Source organism: Pezoporus wallicus, unplaced genomic scaffold (genome assembly GCF_028554395.1).
Source record: "Pezoporus wallicus isolate ANWC-B61680 ecotype Strahan unplaced genomic scaffold, APGP_CSIRO_Pwel_v1 contig_8793, whole genome shotgun sequence".
Taxonomy (NCBI): Eukaryota; Metazoa; Chordata; class Aves; order Psittaciformes; family Psittacidae; genus Pezoporus; species Pezoporus wallicus.
Genome location: NW_026635334.1, coordinates 63,632 through 80,549, shown reverse-complemented (window position 1 = coordinate 80,549; position 16,918 = coordinate 63,632). Strand labels below are relative to the sequence as shown.

Genomic DNA, 16,918 nt, shown 5'->3' with positions numbered 1-16,918 from the left:
CACAGGCCTTAAAAATAGGACTTGCACTCAATTGTGTTCAGAGCCATTTAAATGGCAATCTTTTAATCATTTTAATGAAGATAAATGAAACAAAGCCCTTTATATAAACAGTTTATTTATTCTAAACAGCAACACAGACAGAATGCCATATAAACACAGAGGAAGTGATGCAGAATAAGGATGCTGGCTGACTTTGGATCTCGGAGGCTCTTAAGCAGTAACGGCCTAGTTTCTCAAAGATACAAAACCAAATTCAGTGAGGGAAGGGGGTGGAGGGCATGGTTTTTGTGGTGGTTTTTTTTTTTTTTCCATACAGCCAGCTAGAGGCTAAATATAGTTCTAACATTTTAAAGCATGCCTGCATCAGAGAGCAAAGGAACTAGAGATACTAGTGAATTTATAGAAGTATAAAAGTTTGTAATTTTACAGCAGTTGAAATACTGACATCAATATTAAAATAAAAGCAAGTTTTACATAACAATCAAAAATACAAAAGACTGAAGGAAGAGACCCTGTATGAAAAAACTGGGGGCAATTCAGCAAATTTAGAACTGTATACAAGTGGCGAATATGGAAAATGGCACACATACAACCCCCTCCCCTAAGTGGATATTAATTGTACATAGCAACATTAGATTTTGCAAAAGTTTTGTAAACAAGTTCTTGCCAAACCAATCCCTTCCTTTTTATGATGCTGCATGACAGATGCTTATGATGGTGCAAACTTCTTGGCTTGTGCTCGAACCCTCTTTTCATATTCCACTCTGTTTTGGCTGAATAGAAGAGAGGAGAAAGGGTAATTGTATCTTGAGAAATCAAGAGACTATATTACAATTATTCTAGTTATTTTCAATACGAAACCAAGTCATTGCTGAAGGCAATTAGATAGGAATTCACTGAACAATGTAATATATTAAAAGTTTTTTCTGGACTATTACTCTGATAACTTCCTTTGGAGGGAAGTACTGTTTAACTAGTTACTTCCCAATCTCCATCTGTTGTCAAATGAAGGTACTTTGAATTCATACCACACCAGTCTCTATGAAAAGTTCTGTGCCTGCTCTTTCTCAAGGCCAGCTTTACCCTACATGTTAAGCATTTGTTTTCCGCTCCCCATGTTAAGACCTGAAGTCATTAACAAATATAATTAACAGTATCCTAACAGTACAAAGTAGCTGATGAGAGCAGTTCACTAACGGTACACTTCATATGATTTTAAAACACCATCTTTACTGCTTTGGAGAGAGAGAGAGGAAGTGCTCTTTAAGAAATGGGACGATAGTAACAGTATGGTAGTTTCAGCCTTCATTTTGAAGACCCCAACTCCCAGCGTTAAGCTTATCCTGACCTCCCATTCCAAAAGTTAGCTCAACGTTCTGAAAAACCACTGTAGTTCCCCAAGTCTATCTACAGAACTGTGATCAGTTATGAAGCCCCAGCCTCAGTACATAAAAGGGCAAATTGTTTTCTATTCTTGGACCAACAAGGGATGGCAGTAGTTTAGTAGAGCATCCATTTACATTCAGCACCACATTTTTTATTATTGGCCGTCAGAAGCGTCAGTGAAGAGCCAAACAAAACTTTGTTACCATCACTCTTGTACCAAGAGTAGTTTACAGTGAGTGGCTTTTGCAGACAGCTCTGCAGTAAAACTGAACTTAACTCTGCAGGTATGAAGGCTTCCTGCAGTAAAAGGAAAAAAAAAACAAAGGCAGCACAGTATCCCCTCGGAAGTCAGTGGTCTGGGGAGAAGAAGAAACGAAGCAAACTGATTACACCAATGAAGAGTTAGGAGTGACCAGGCTGAAACCACTCTGGCTGCTGCTCAGGAACAGGCGTACAGAGCTTATTCTAAGATTTTTCTCACAGTTCTATTGTGTTGTCACATGGGAATACAACCCAGGTGCTGGACCTCACACCCTCAGAATCCACACAGAAGAATGCCAGCCGTACGAGACTGCACACCTGCAGGACAGCAAGGCGGTCAGCACATTCAGAGTGCTGAAGTTAGAGTGACAGTACCAAAGCTATCCTGAGAATGAGAACAAGTATTCTTATTTGAATGCAAAGCTTATTCTCGTATAGCTCACAACTTGTCTAAAAACCACAGAATCATAGAATAGTTAGGGTTGGAAAGGACCTTAAGATCATGAAGTTCCAACTCCCCTGCCATGGGCAGGGACATCTCACACTAAACCACGTCTCCCAGGGTTCTGTCCAACCTGGCCTTGAACACTGCCAGGGATGGAGCATTCACAACTTCCCAGGGCAACCCATCCCAGTGCCTCACCACCCTTACAGTAAAGAATTTCCTCCTTACATCCAATCTAAACTTCTTCTGTTTAACCTTTAACCCGTTACCCCTTGTCCTGTCACTACAGTCCCTAATGAAGAGTCCCTCCCCAGCATCCCTATAGGCCCCCTTCAGATACTGGAAGGCTGCTCTGAGGTCTCCACGCAGCTTCTCTTCTCCAGGCTGAACAGCCCCAACTTCCTCAGCCTGTCTTCGTACGGGAGGTGCTCCAGCCCCTGACCATTCTCGTGGCCTCCTCTGGACTTGTTCCAACAGTTCCATGTCCTTTTTCTGTCGAGGACACCAGAACTGCACACAATACTCCAGGTGAGGTCTCACGAGAGCAAAGGGGCAGGATCACCTCCTTCGACCTGCTGGTCACACTCCTTTTGATGCAGCCCAGGATAGGGTTTCTTTCTGGGCTGTGAGCGCACACTGAAGCCGGCTCATGTTTGGTTTCTCATCAACCAACACCCCCAAATCCTCCTCTGCAGGGCTGCTCTGAATCTCTTCTCTGCCCAACCTGTAGCTGTGCCTGGGATTGCTCTGACCCAGGTGTAGGACTCTGCACTTGACATGGCTGAACTTAATAAGGCTGGCATCAGCCCACATCTATTTAAAACAGTCCTGTGTCTTCCCCACTATTTATCAAATGCCAAATTACAGACGCATATATAATCCTGCTCCGTTTTGCTGCTTCTACCCACTATGTAGTAAGAGACATACTCTCAGACTGCAGAAATACAGTAACTCACCTAAAACACTATGCATGTCCAAAAGCCATGAAGAGGATAAATGGAAAACTATATATATACATATTTGAAGTAGCAAAATTTATGTGCAATATTTATTCTCAGTGTTTTTTGTTTTTCTAGAAGCACAATAAAGAAGAAGCTAGAAAGACTAGCAGATTGGTTTTGTGTATATATATATATATATATATGCAGGTAGAAGCTGATAAAAACCCCACATGAACTGTCTATACATGTAGAAAACTATTTTGCCTAATATTCCTTCAGAAGTGGCTTTAAGAAAAAAAAAGGGGGCAGGAGGGGACCCTGCCTCCTTATTAGTGGCTCCTAGAAGCGCTGGTACAACTGTGGCCACCTGACTATCCTCCATGTGCACTCAGTCCCCATCAAGTCTTCAGTTGATACTTCACTAACACTGAGCAAAGCTTTTAATTAAACGCAGGACTTGCTACCCATCCCTAGGTTTCCTTTTCACTAGGATCCTATAGCAGACATTTCTGACATAGCCTGCACATGAAGTCTCATGAAATGTCATTTTTCAAACTTGGCTCTCTCCCGACACCTCTTTTCTGTCCAGAATGGCAATTCCAGATTTCAATCTTGTCATAATTTCAGTAGCTGTCAGTGCCAAAAGCATTTGTTTAAAGCCTTTTGCTCCCCCAGAGATTCTGTATCAGCCCCAATGATCCATTTTTAATGGTGAGAAAAGAAAAAAAAAAAAAAAAAAAAAGGTCCTTTTTAGCTCCCAGATGATCACTGCCATATCACCAGTGCAAGCTTCGCTCTGCTGAAGCTATGAGCTTTTTGTACTTCTTAACCTATTCTTTTGGAATATCTAGTTTTCACAAAATGCCACATATTTCCTACAGCAACCACAGCAGCTCTCCCTTACCCTTATAGGTACCCATTACTGGACAAAAGTTACTACTACACTGATGAACAGGACTTATCACCTAATTCAGTCTCCTCTATCACTGGTCTCATAATTATGTCTCATCACTACTACTCAGCCTTTAGGGGAAAGGTTTCTGTGTTTGGCTAGAACCATGATGAAAATCATGGTCTAACTGAAGGAGTCTTCACACGTCATTGCTGTTGCAATGCTATTAAAAGCCCCACTAGCTTATTAACCATGAAGTTACCATTTTGTTCAAGTTTAGCACAAACCAGGCATCTCCACAGAATAAGTCGCAAAGAAAATTCCCCTCATCATTCCTAAAAATATTAGCATGTTATACTGTAAGTAACAGACAGCTGTAGGCAATATGAAAGCTTTCAAGCTGATAAGCAAAGATACTTACCAGTAAATTGTGTAAGCCTCTGCTTGAGCTGGGTCTTGAATATTTGGTTCATTTAGAAGTTCTTGTATTCCTAACAAGATCTGTGGCAGAAGGAATAGAAGTAACATAGGCATGGATATTACTAAGAGACATTCAACAAAAAAAAAACCCTTAGAACTCAACTGTAGAAACAGTGAATATCTTACATCAGATAAGCAAGCAAAGCAAATAAAAGGGCTAAATATATGTCTAAGTACAAATAATGACCTGTTTAATTGTGATTGCTGGCCTCCAGTCCTTATCCTCCTCTAAGATGGAGAGACACACTGTGCCTGAAGGATACACGTTTGGGTGGAATAATGGTGGTTCAAATTTACCTGATGAGGAAGAGAGAATTACTTGCATGCAGCACTAAGACCAAGATCAGCGAGCTGGTTTATATAGGGCAGGAGAGCAATGGGCAAAGACACCCCTACCCCCAAAAAAACCCACAGAGATTTCTGGTGCTATTAATATTGGTTTTCTTCTTGGCTCAGCCTGCACCTAAAGCAGTAACTTCATCACACCTGTGGTATCAGCCCAAGCAATGTAACACTGTTGTGACCTTTAATCTTCTGGGTTAGGAATGGAAACTACCAAAATAGTCTACAGTAGCTTTATGATAAAGACCTTTTTAACCAATCCTGTCTTTACAGCCTCACGGAGAACGGAATGCCCTTTGCTTATCTCTTCTCACTTTAAAATACTGCAAGTTCTACACAAAGATGACTTGAGCTCCTAGCATTTTTTTCAGTTTCACGTTTCCTTAATGTATAAACAAGAGGAACCAAATTCAACTTGCAAGGCTGACTCACTGAAGAATTAGGCTTGTGCAACTCTTCTTCTGCCACTCAATCTATATTCTGCCATTTCTCTAATGTTTACAGGATTTAAATGCAACAGCCACTATGAAATATCTACATGTTAATACAGTTTTCTAATTCATCTGACATCACTGAGCAGCTCATAAGCAAGATTTACTTGTGAAGTTCAGTAGGAACTCAGAAGCTGCATTGGTATGAAGTCTTACCAGTCACATATACATCCTATCTTAAGGCATGGCAGTTTATTTAACACTTGCACGATGGGCTAGTTGGTGTTTCTCAAGATATTAACGTTAAATATTTTCTAGTTAAAACATGTTTCCTTGTGTATTTAGGTGGTAACAAAAGGAGTTGCCAGGACAACCAATACAGCTGAAACACTAAAATGAAATGAGAAATGAACCACTGTCAAAGGAGCCATCTGTATTCACTGTCATTGATTTGACATGGAAGCCAATTTGAGAAACAAAAACTAGGCAAGGCAATAAATACTTTCAGATTTCTAAAGTAAGTACTTTTGAGATGGGATAAAGCAAACTCAAAAAACTCAAATGCCTCAAACCTGAAGATATCTGTTGCACATAGTGTCAGAAAAAGAACAGATCCATATTTTAGAGCAAGTTGATGAAAAGGTTAAAAGTTGACGAAATTTTTTCTATTTAATATTTTTTCTAAGTTCTTGCCTTCTGAGTTCTTGGCTTAGAAGACCAACTTAACATTAAGAACACACAAACGGCTTTAGTCTAACAATGCCTACCTGCCAGTTTCCAAACAGTACTGATCAAGTAGTGAACACCTCAAGTGCTGCTTTTGTCAGACTTTGAGGAAAGACACACAGTAATTAACCTCCCATCACAATTTTGTTACACTGAGCCGTTAAGTTATTTCATCACAACTTTCTAAATGCAAAGTGATGGGTGGGGAAAAAGAAAAAAGAAACTTTCTGTTAAATAGAAGATATCTGTAAGAAAGTAATTACCATTCATAGAACTTAGTGGACTAGTTTAACATTGTTCCAACAAACCTGTGGGGTTTAGTCATTTTACTTACATTTTGGGGGTGAAGAAGGGTAGTCATCCTTGAAAAGCATCCGTAATTTAAATAAGCCTCCTTCCCATGGTGTCTATAAGGAGTTACGGTAGAGTTTAGATTACACCAAAGAGAAGTCAAACTTCTGGAAAAAAGCTCATCAGGAATATAATTTCTCAGACAAAGTGCAAGACATCTTTTTGCTATACAGCAGGAAATAGCTGTCCTACACTGTAGCATGCTGTCTAGGCTGAGACAAGTTATCCTACCTATACAACAAGCTGAAGAATTAAAACGCTGCTTTTCCACTTCATTACAGCTAGTAGCTGCTGCTGAGTCTTCAGCAGAGCCAGGATCACTGGTGACAATTCCATAAACAAGTAAAATTTTCATAGTACACAGATGAACAGAATAATTCTGAAGTTTTACATGTGTCTGGTTTCAGCTGTATTGGAGTTAATTTTCTCCCCAGTAGCTGAGAGGGTGCCTAGTGGCTGGTCCTGGTGGTGGTTTTGGCTTTAATATGAGAATAATGTTGATAACACAACAATGATGGTTTAGTTGTTGCTCAGTAGAGCTTACACTGATCAAGAATTTTTCAGTCTCTCATGCTCTGCAGTGAGAAGGGGCACAAAAAGCTGGGAGGAAGCAGAGACAGGACACCTGACCAAAATTAGCCAAAGAGATATTCCATACCACAGCATGTCATGCTGGGGATAGAATCTGAGGTGAGTTACCTGGAAGGGACCGATCACGGCCCTGGTCAGGCTGCTGAGCAACTGCACTGTGCAGCACTGCTGGTTTTCTAAATTTTCTCCTTTTCTTTGTTGTTGTTCCCTACTACTATTATTGTCAGTATTGTTATTGTTGGTATTACTTCTATTATCCTTAGATTTTACTTAATTTCATTTATGAAACTGTTCTTATCTCAACCCACAGGTTTTATATTTTTCTGATTCTCCTGCCCATCCCACCTGGGAAGGCAGGAAATGAGCTACTGGCTGGGCTTAAATCATGCAAGATGATACACGTTCACTGAGGAAGGTGGAATTATACCGCCACTTAAAATAAGTTTGAGAAGATAGGATATGGATACACCCCTTAAGCACGTGGATGTAAATGGCTTCTATTTTGCCTCATGAGAACGTGGCTAAAACCCACAAATGAACAAAAACTTTAGACAGCACTGTAGTACCACTACATGTAGTACGAGGTTCACTAGCCTAAACTAACCCTGTCTGCACTTGGTAGCAAGTAGTTTCACAGATTCCATCTTTTTGGGTTACAGAAGCTTTTTATCCCCATCAGAAACTGCGAAGAGCACTGATAAGAGCAGTTCCCGTGCTACAGACAAAATAAGACAGCACTATTCAAAAAGTTCACATAATCTAGAAAAAGCATCCCACAAAGGACAAAAAGGGTGTCTCAAAAATATATTTCCTTGTCATCTTAGTTGGAAATAAGGAAAAAAAAGCCTATCTTCTGACAAGCGGATCTCTGGTAAGTGTAGAAACAGTGAAAAGTTTATTGCGTATGTAAAATTCAGACCCCTTCTCTAACTTGCCCTTGCTATGGAAACACTGCAATGAAAATAAGTGTTAATTCTTTAAAGTGAACCTGAGTAAAAATCAAATCCTATCCTCAGGAGCAGCCAGCTATGTTTGAAGGCCACCTTAGGAGGACATCCCCAACTCTTTTCTACCATTGTTATATACATTTTTAGCAGAAGAAAAAAAAAAAGTAAACAAACAAAGAGCAAACAAACACACCCCACCCCCCCCCAAGCACTCCACTGTCATTGGTATTCATTGTGCAAATTCTCAAACTGGAATAGGAAGAAAATGTGCTATGAATACCAAAATAACCATGGTTTAGAAAGCAAGTAAGTTTCATTTCACTTGCTATTTTATATTTGAAGAACTTGTTCTGAACAGCTGTAGTCAGTTGTTAACAACTAGAAATATTTATTCTCTCGTATTTCCCAGAGGAAACAAACTTGCCCATTTAGAAGAGAGGAGCCTTTTGGTACGATGAACTTTTCGCATTCTGTTTGCTTTCAGTCACAGGGGAAGACAAATAGCTTTTAATAGTTTCTTCAAGTAGAACACCAGACAGTCAATCAAGCTTTTATTGTCTTTCTCACAGAGCAACATACCTTACAGATGAAAGACAGCAGATACTCAAAAGCCTTACTAAGATAATAGCATGACAGCAAGATTGTGTTGTGTAACTGGACAGGTTACAGATGTTCTTGGAGTCAGATTCTGGGTAGTTAACAAGTGATTTGCTGTAAAAAAAAAGTGAACGAAGATATCCCAGGACTAACACAACTTCAATTTTTGATCTGACTGACAAGAAATCATTTTGGTGGTTTCAACTACTCATGTGTCTCAGGGGAAGCAGGTGCACTACAGCACGCCTCCAGAGAGGCAACAGAGAGCCTCTGGCTGGTCTGGTAGAGACAAACAGGGCACACTGCTTCTTGTTAGAGACAGCATTTTTACTCAAGTGAAAACCCCAATTTTTAAAATATCAGGAATCACGTGAGCAAAACTAACCTTTTCCTGGTGTGATGCATTTCCTAGGATGCAAGATGTTGACTTTAAGGATCTTGTTTGCTCCACTTTGTGGTTTATAACACTTTAAAGCACTAGCATGAAGATATTATATAGGTATTTAAAAGTGACATCATGATAAAGTACATAACTAGCTATGAGGAGGGATAATCTTGTTTTGGCAGAATGCAAGTGGATGAGTCTTACCCCTTTCTTTCCTGGAATAGCACATTCCCAGTTCATTAGATTCATTGTGCCATCTGGATTTTTCGTGGGTACCGCTACAAATCCCTGAAGTAAGGCAAAAAGCCAACGGGTGAGGATTTTGGAAGATGTACTTGGAATACTTCATGACATATTTTATCTTTACAGTTATTTCTTTTTGCACTACATAGCTTTAAATGTGGGGTTTTTTTATTAAATAAAAAAGAAAAAAAGCAATATAGGAAAAAATCACATCAGGGTAGAAAATGAAAAAAATCTTCATCAGAACTCCAAACCAACTGCAGAGTCAGAAATTTCACAGTTCTCATACTTACAAACGGATGATCTTTTCTCCAGGCTTTTCTCTCCTGTGCCAGTCTGCTAAGAGCTATGCCAGACATATTCACAGTCCTTCTAAAAGAAAATAATTGCTTTTAGTATAAACTTTTCCTTATAGTGTAAACAACACACTGTACCATCTGTCTGTAAGCCCTGCTCACTTCAGGAGTTTCAACGTGTGTTTCCAAGACGCGCATTTCTGCACATCCTGCAGAAGTTAAAATCAAGAATAACATCAAGTTTCCTACATCAGCAACCTCTTAGTTACCGGTCTTGACCTACAAAATACTATCCCCACCTTGTGTTTTGTATCTGAGTCACATCTTAGAGACTACTTCAACAGTAGCTTGGCAACAGAAACACTATCAGTAATGAGAAAATCATTCAGACATCCTACTTGCACAACTGATAAACACCTATCTCCTTCCTACACCACAGAAAGTTCAGCTGTCTTCTGCAGGCAAACACCTGTATTGCTCCTGTCTCTGGCAAACAGAGGGAACAATGCATGTTATTTTTAGACTGAAAATTCCTGTTGAAAGCCAGTATTCTACACAAAAGCAATAAAGACACAGCAATTAACAAGATCATCTCAGTTTCACAGCCATGCCACTACAGAACTTGTAGACAGCAATACAGAAGAGCACTCAGGAACAGCCACTGGCTCACTCATTCTACAAAGCAGGTTTTAAACTCCAGTATAAACTGAATGATCTTTCTACACTTCCAATGCCTTACTAACAGCCAAGCATGTCTTACTTGGTGACTCAGACTATAGAAGAAACACATACAGCTTAGATTACTGCTACAGATGACACAAGAACAGTTCTAGCCACAATGGCTGCAAGAGTGGTCCCTTCAAATTCCCAGAGGATTCTCCATTCACCCAGAACAGTAAGAGTTTATTTTTCACTATCCAACTGTATCTAAACCTAGGGTTTCACTAGCCACATGGCCAAAACAAACTCCAGCTAAGATTTTTAATCCTCCTCCCTACTGCTCTTCCACCCATTTTAAATAAGAGCTGATAATTGGCAGCTGGAGAAGTCAGGTCAATTTATTCTCAACTCCACACATAGAGAGCAAGCCTTTATGACAGCCAGGAGAGTAGCATTCTTCCACCAAACAAACTCACAGAATTAATGAGTGTTACCACTCCATTAAAATAAACATTTAAGCACTCACCAGTAATTAAGCAAAGCTCACGTTCTATTACCATGTAATTACCTGTAAAAATATTGCAGTCTATTACTAGAACCATATGAACTGTAGCTCACAAAGATCCTTATTTTAAAAATCTCACACATCATCTAACATGATGCTCATGCTTAAAAGATTAACCAAGCACTAACCTATTCCATGCATGTACATACCGCTTAAGATTTTAGCCTGTTGACATGCAGATGTGGAGTCACTGAAAAGATACCACCAGAACAAAAAGACCTCTCCCTTAAGCAAATTATATAGGGAGTAGTTTTAAGGATTTTGTGAGCCCATGCGCATTAACAAATGTCAATGAACTACTGAACACACATCAGAATTTTAGTGGTGCTTCCACCTGGTGGTTCCCTGCACGAACACAAACCTGCCCCTAACAATCTGAGGGCCTCTTTCTGCTTATAAACCACTCCAATGTCATTCCCATAGTTCAATAACTCAGCTGCCTCTGCTGCCAAGACACGCCTTACAGGACACTTTCCAATACGTGAATTGTACTTCCTGTGGCCAACAGCCAATTAATGACGTGCACCTAAGGGGGAACGCCAACTTCTCAGAGCACATAAACAACCTGTGTCCTGCAGAGCATCACCAATCAATAACCACTTCACGGGTAGGGGGTGAAGGTGTCCCACTTGCTTTGCAGCTGCTCATGCACCACACTCTATCCTAGTAAATTAAACTTCCTTCCCCCCCCCCCCATGTTCTATGAATACCTTTTCAAGTTTTGGGACATTTGTCTTGGTTAAACACTGACAGGATACATCCAAAATTTCAGTGCGTATGAGACAATGGGCTTCATGTATATGGTCTCCACAGATTTTGGTTACCCTGACAAGGGCAGACAAACATCTAAAACATCACTACAAACTACTAACAACAACAGATTAGAGACAAAAACAACTGAAAGCCCACTTCAAAAATTAAATTCCTGTTAGGTAAGCATCCCCTCACAAGCAAATCAATCCATTAACAAATGGCTAGTACATACTCTCTAGCAGCTCTTCAATAGAAGAATTTAACTTTAGTTCTCCTGGAGCTTGAAATAGGACAGAGACTGACCACCTCGGTATGTATTTTGGTTTCAGACATTATGAAGGAACAGGAACTGAGTATTAAAGCTGAAGATATGATATTCTCACTGCTACTTTTAACTTCTTTAGTAATTTACGTGATTTGTTTGTTTTTTTTTTCCATGTCTCTCCTTTGGAATAGGAGCATGCCCAAATATCTGTACATGAACTTTAGCTTTTGTAAGCTTCTGAAATACCTCAACAAATGCAAGAAATCTCAATTAACCTGATATAGTTACAATTTAAAAGCAAATGCATAAGCACAGCACATGCCACCATGACACAAACAAATAACATCTCTCCCCCCCCCCCCCCCCCCAGTTCTTAGGGTTTAGTTGTGTTGGTTTGGGGGTTTTTGGTTTCTTGTTTTTCTTTGAATCACATCAAATTCGTTTTCTTCACCTTAAAAATTTACTGCTATCGAATTCCCAAGGTAATTATGTGCTATGTCACTGGGAGGAACACAAACTTTTGCACTGGAGGAACTATACCAAGCCTACCTTACACAGGCCTAACAGACCAGTCTTCACATTTTGTTTGGTTTTAATCCCTCCTTGACACAGCCCAGCTTTAAGAGGTAGCAACATCCCTTTTAATGCTATGAATTCATTAGAAAATTAACACAAACTTCCAAATTCACTCAGTAGCTCAACTCTGCTGCTGTTACTACCAGCTATTTTGGAAAGAACAAAACCAAACCAACACACTCATAGGAATAAACTACGTTCGCTTGGACATCATCTTACCCATCTATACCTTCCGGGGGGCAGGGGACAGGGGAACCTACTTCCACACACAAAAGGTAAGTCTTGCAAAGAAGCATTCCCGTTCCACAGGAACAGCTATCACACCCATAATTCTGACCCATGACAAGTCTCTAAACACACCAACGATGTGCTTTTTAAGCCTCAAAAACTTTCAATAGCTCTTATTAATTCCGAACAGCGAGGGGGAAAAAATCGTTAACGTTCCTAGCCTCACATTTTTACTTTGGAGATTAAATACTGACACGGGGAGGGGAAATTAAAAAAAAAAAAAATCAACTGGAGTAGTCTGCCCCAAAACGAGGCAAACTTTATTTTCCCAAGAGTGGAGAATACCAAGGTCTGACATTTAATCAGAGCGCTCTAACTCTGGACTGAAAGTCTCTTCCTGTCTGCGGCATGAAAAGACAGAGGCGGTACCAGCCAAACGGCTACCCGAGTCGCAGAACAACAATAGGAACGGCACAGCCATACGTCTCGGTGCGGGGGGTTCCCGCGGCGGGGCCGAGCCCTGCCTGCCTCCGCAGAGGGCCGCTGCGAAGAGGCCACGGCCAACGTCCGAGGCCTACACAGGGCACCCCGGCGTCCGCCCGCTCGCTCCTGGGCGTGTACTCGTTGGGGCGGGGGCCGCTCCGCGCAGACCCGGTGGTACGCAGACCTTCCCAGAGAGCTCGGCCCGCGGCGACGGAGGCCTCCGGGGGCGGGCCGCGGGAGACGCAGAGCCCGCCTCAGGCGGGCAGCAGTGCGCTGGCAGGCCCCGTCGCACGGCCGCAGCAGAAGCCACCAGGCCCGCATGCCCCGCAGCCGCCCGTCCCTTCGCGACACAGGCAGCGAGCGCCAGCCCACGTCCCCTTCACTCAGGCCATGGGGCCACCTACGAACCGCTCCAGGCCCCACCGTCCCAGGCCCCGCGCCCGACCAGGCCTCACCGTGATCTGCCGTAGCACTCGCGCGTGTCCCGGATTGAAGCGGCAGCGAATGACCCGGATGTTCCCGACTCGGCTCCCCCCCTTTGTCTCTGGTCCGGAGTTTCCCTCCCTCCCTCCCTCCCTCCTCGGCGCGGAGCGCGGCCGTACCGCGTGTCCCTCAACCCGACCCGTCCGTACTACTGCGCCGGCGCGGTATGACCCTAAGCCCGACCCGTCCACCACGCTTTACGCATCCTCGCTGCGCAGGACCCAGAGGTGACCATAATAATGCCTGAGCAGGGAGAGCGGGAAAGAACGCAGCCGGGCTCTGCCCAGCCTCGCCGCTTCCCCCCCAGCCCCCGCCGGCAGACCGAGCAAAGTTTTACCTCGGGCGCCGCGAGTTCCCCGCGCTCTGACCCGCCCCGGTCCCTCGGAGTGCCCTAGCGCGATTCCGGGGGAGCAGCCGCGGTTTCCCGTGGTGCAGCCTTTATGCTGCCGAGACGTGAGCAGCGGATCTGAGCGCCTCCTGCTCGCAATTTCTTGTTTCCCGTTGGGTTTTGGGGGGTGGGGGTGTTTCTATTCGGGTTTTAGGAATGACTCTTCAGTGGTGTGAGTCACGTTCTGTTCTCATCTGTTTTTCTGATTTTAATGAAACAGAAGCAATTTAAGTGCTGAAACCTGCTCTTGGCCATGCCTTGCAGTGGTTTATTGAGCTGGGTTCTATGCAGCGTTAAAGTTCAAAATGGTTCATCTTCTTAGGAACCTTGTTGCCCAACATCCCTCCTAGTGAGCGGGCACCAGCTGAGATTATCTTGGGCACATTTAAATACCTACTGGAGGAATTCTGGTTCTTCATAACCCCAGGCAGGCAACTGGGGATCAGTCACAACTGGCACCTAAGGCTGGCAGAATGAATCTAGGCACTGCTGGATGTTTAGTTTGGATTTTGTTCTATTTCACTTTTAAAACTCCCATTTAAATTTTTATTTCCTTTTTGCTTTTTGTATCACCACTTCCAATACAATGTAGAATCCTTCTGCTGGCAAAGATACCAGAACAGTAGATTGCCTAACGGGGAGAGCATGGGTATGGGATCTTCATCACTTGGGGCTTTAAAGGCAAGTTAGACAGTGGGTGTTACAATTGTTGCCATTCCTGCTTTTAGCCAAGGGGACAAGCTCCTTTCAGGCTTTTTTTCCCTCTGAACAATTCATATTCTTGTTTATATTTATTTTGGTTTTGTATCCTACAGAAGGGATGCAGAAGGTGAGTATTCTTTCTGGCTTAAGCTGACAAAGCAATGGATATTGCTTGACATAACAAGATCTTTGTTTAAACGTCAAATCCATGTTGACTAGCTAATGATATAAAACATCTTATTGCCAGCAGAGATGGAAAAGGACGAACTGCTTCCAAAGCTTTCACAGACCTTTTTGTAATAGCTCATCAACAAAAACTCTCATTCCAGGATGGGTCTTGAGTTTGTCCCCGGAATCGCACATCTGCCAAGTGCAGAGAAAGAGTTGAAAATGACTTTGGATTCACCTCCACTGGTGAGGGCTGGCCTTAGGCTCGAATTCCTCCCTTGAAGGTGGGTGGTTTCAGCATCTTCCTATTGCAGTGAGAAATATGAAAAGTGGCATATCACAGAAAAGCTTAAGAATGAAAGCAATGATTGCACTTTCATGGAAACAAATCAAACCCTTGGGCCACTTGCCCTATTCTCATTAAGTCCTCGTTTAACTTCTCTCTGTAGATTATTTAAAAGTAATTATGTTCTCTTGGAATGAACAGTTCCTGTTCACATTTGTGCTTTAGCCAATAATGTATCACAAGGATGTAGAATGGATACCTGTCTGCCTGTGGACTCCTGTCCAGCTTTCTCTTTTCCTAATGCATGCACACCTATGGCAGCATCTGTCTTAATTTCTTTATTCGTTTTAACTAGTTACGTGCTGGAGAAGAGATGGAAGACAGCAGCTATGTGTACAGAAAGCATCCCAGAAATCACAAATTACTTGGGGAAACAGGGGAGCTTCAAAGATCTTCATGAGAACACCAGCTGCAGGCTGATTCATTGAACAGTCACTGGATGCTATCTCACTAGGATGTTACTTGGTGAAAATCTATTTTGAATGTCTGGTGGCGTCTTTGCGCTAATTTGGAATAGAAACTTTCAGCAGGGATTGTTAAAGTGCTATAGTGGCTATGCCAAATCAGACTAAATATCACTCTAGCCAAGAAATCTTTTGCCAGTAGCAAATGCCCATAGTAGAACCAGGACAAACATGTACTCCCCTGTATACTTCTCCCAGTGATTCCAGTGACATTACCAAAAGCAATGAGTTTTAGGGGAAGCTGTTAACACACTGCTTTACAGGATTTATCTCATGTGATTGTGCAGATTCCAGACTTGGGGAACATCACATAAATACAGACTATGCATTTCTGACTGTCAGGCAAGACTTCAGCACAGTGAAAGGTGAATTTGCATGGTCATTTTCATCTTTCTTAAGTGAAACTTCCCACTGAAAGGGAAGCTGACTCCAAGTAAACTCTGGATGTTATAAAAGATACAAACAGAATGTTAGTGGCTTACTTGTTTATGTCCTCTTTATTAACTGGTTTCTGGTTGAGGGTACACATGCTCTCACTTTTGCTAACTGATGAAAACACTTGAAGCAACAGGTATGTATAGTAAGAATTTGGATTTAAAGTAGTGCTGGTTGACTGTAAAGTGCAAATACTTTTAGTAGGACAGTCTGATAAAAACAGATGCACATGTTGTTAACTTCGATTAGAGATGTTAATACTTATTTTAGTAAAATTCAAATGCAATTTGAATCATTTTAGTAAAATGACACCATCTTACCAAAGCTGCGGAATGTATAAGGAAATACTAGAATGTGCTTTGCATTTAAAATTGATTATATTGTTAAGATGAAATTCACCTCATATGTAACTGTACAGCCTCTCAGATTTTAGAACTCACAGGTCTTAGCTTCTCATACTTAATTCTTACTCGCAGTTTGGAAAGTAAAAGCAGTCCAGTGGTCTTCTCAGTGCTAATACTGAATTATGGCAGAGCTGTCAAACGGCCTGAATAATTTCACCAAAATGTACTTGGTACGTAATCATTTACTTCCTTCACCCACTTCTATCTTCAAAACTTTTGCTGCAAGCATGTACTAAGTGGCTTCTTGTTTACATTTCTTATGCTATACGTTGGCCTTATTACAAAGTGTCAATTTCAGTTAGCTTAATTTTTCAGACAAAAGCTGTTATATTAAAAAGCAAAGTACTGGATTATAAAATAGATCTGAGATGTGAGGCAGGGTTATTTGGGAGCTGTGTGAAAGAAAACGTAAGCAAAGTGGTTAAAACTTGGTACATGGGTGTTTTTTGTGTGATTGTATATCCAGAGGGGACTATTTCCAACTAGAATGACCAGCAACAGTCACAGTAAATGCAAAGAAAAATACCTTAATTTCCCAGTGGATATAAATCTGAATAAACATGACTTTTTTTCCTGATGTCTTTGGGACAGCAGACAAGGATGTTTCTCCTTTCCAAAGGAAAAATATTATTGCTTTGAATCACTGCACAAAAATGCAACTACATTTTATACCTGAAATGCTAC

General features: G+C 41.7%; 1 protein-coding gene and 1 long non-coding RNA gene across 3 annotated transcripts; one reads left to right on the top strand and one right to left on the bottom strand.

The window, feature by feature from the left end:
* Window positions 1–98: 98 nt before the first annotated feature.
* Window positions 99–13,460, bottom strand: UBE2I (ubiquitin conjugating enzyme E2 I). Of its 2 annotated transcripts, none has more exons than XM_057419679.1 (7): window positions 13,300–13,460; window positions 9,312–9,390; window positions 8,980–9,063; window positions 6,239–6,311; window positions 4,593–4,702; window positions 4,347–4,426; window positions 99–773 (listed from the first exon to the last, which is right to left on the bottom strand). In XM_057419679.1, the coding sequence occupies exons 2-7, from the start codon at window positions 9,375–9,377 to the stop codon at window positions 710–712; spliced, it is 477 nt and encodes a 158-aa protein (XP_057275662.1). In that variant the 5' UTR covers window positions 9,378–9,390; window positions 13,300–13,460; the 3' UTR covers window positions 99–709. The 2 variants fall into 2 exon arrangements, with proteins under 2 accessions (XP_057275662.1, XP_057275655.1); XM_057419672.1 differs by having other exon boundaries at window positions 9,312–9,387; window positions 13,300–13,437.
* A 1,110-nt stretch (window positions 13,461–14,570) lies between these two features.
* Window positions 14,571–15,860, top strand: LOC130604767 (uncharacterized). Its single transcript, XR_008973518.1, has 2 exons — window positions 14,571–14,869; window positions 15,227–15,860. It is a non-coding gene; the product is annotated as an uncharacterized LOC130604767 (long non-coding RNA).
* The last annotated feature ends 1,058 nt before the right edge of the window (window positions 15,861–16,918 follow it).

Bases quoted from the DNA above. Each gene is read 5' to 3' on its own strand.
- UBE2I (XM_057419679.1), bottom strand. From the start codon at position 9,377: ATGTCTGGCATAGCTCTTAGCAGACTGGCACAGGAGAGAAAAGCCTGG. The intron at 4,703-6,238 runs GTAAGTAAAATG...CTTCCTCATCAG, and splicing joins CCCTTCTTCACCCCCAAAAT to GTAAATTTGAACCACCATTA. The intron at 774-4,346 runs GTAAGTATCTTT...TCTTCTATTCAG, and splicing joins GAGGCTTACACAATTTACTG to CCAAAACAGAGTGGAATATG.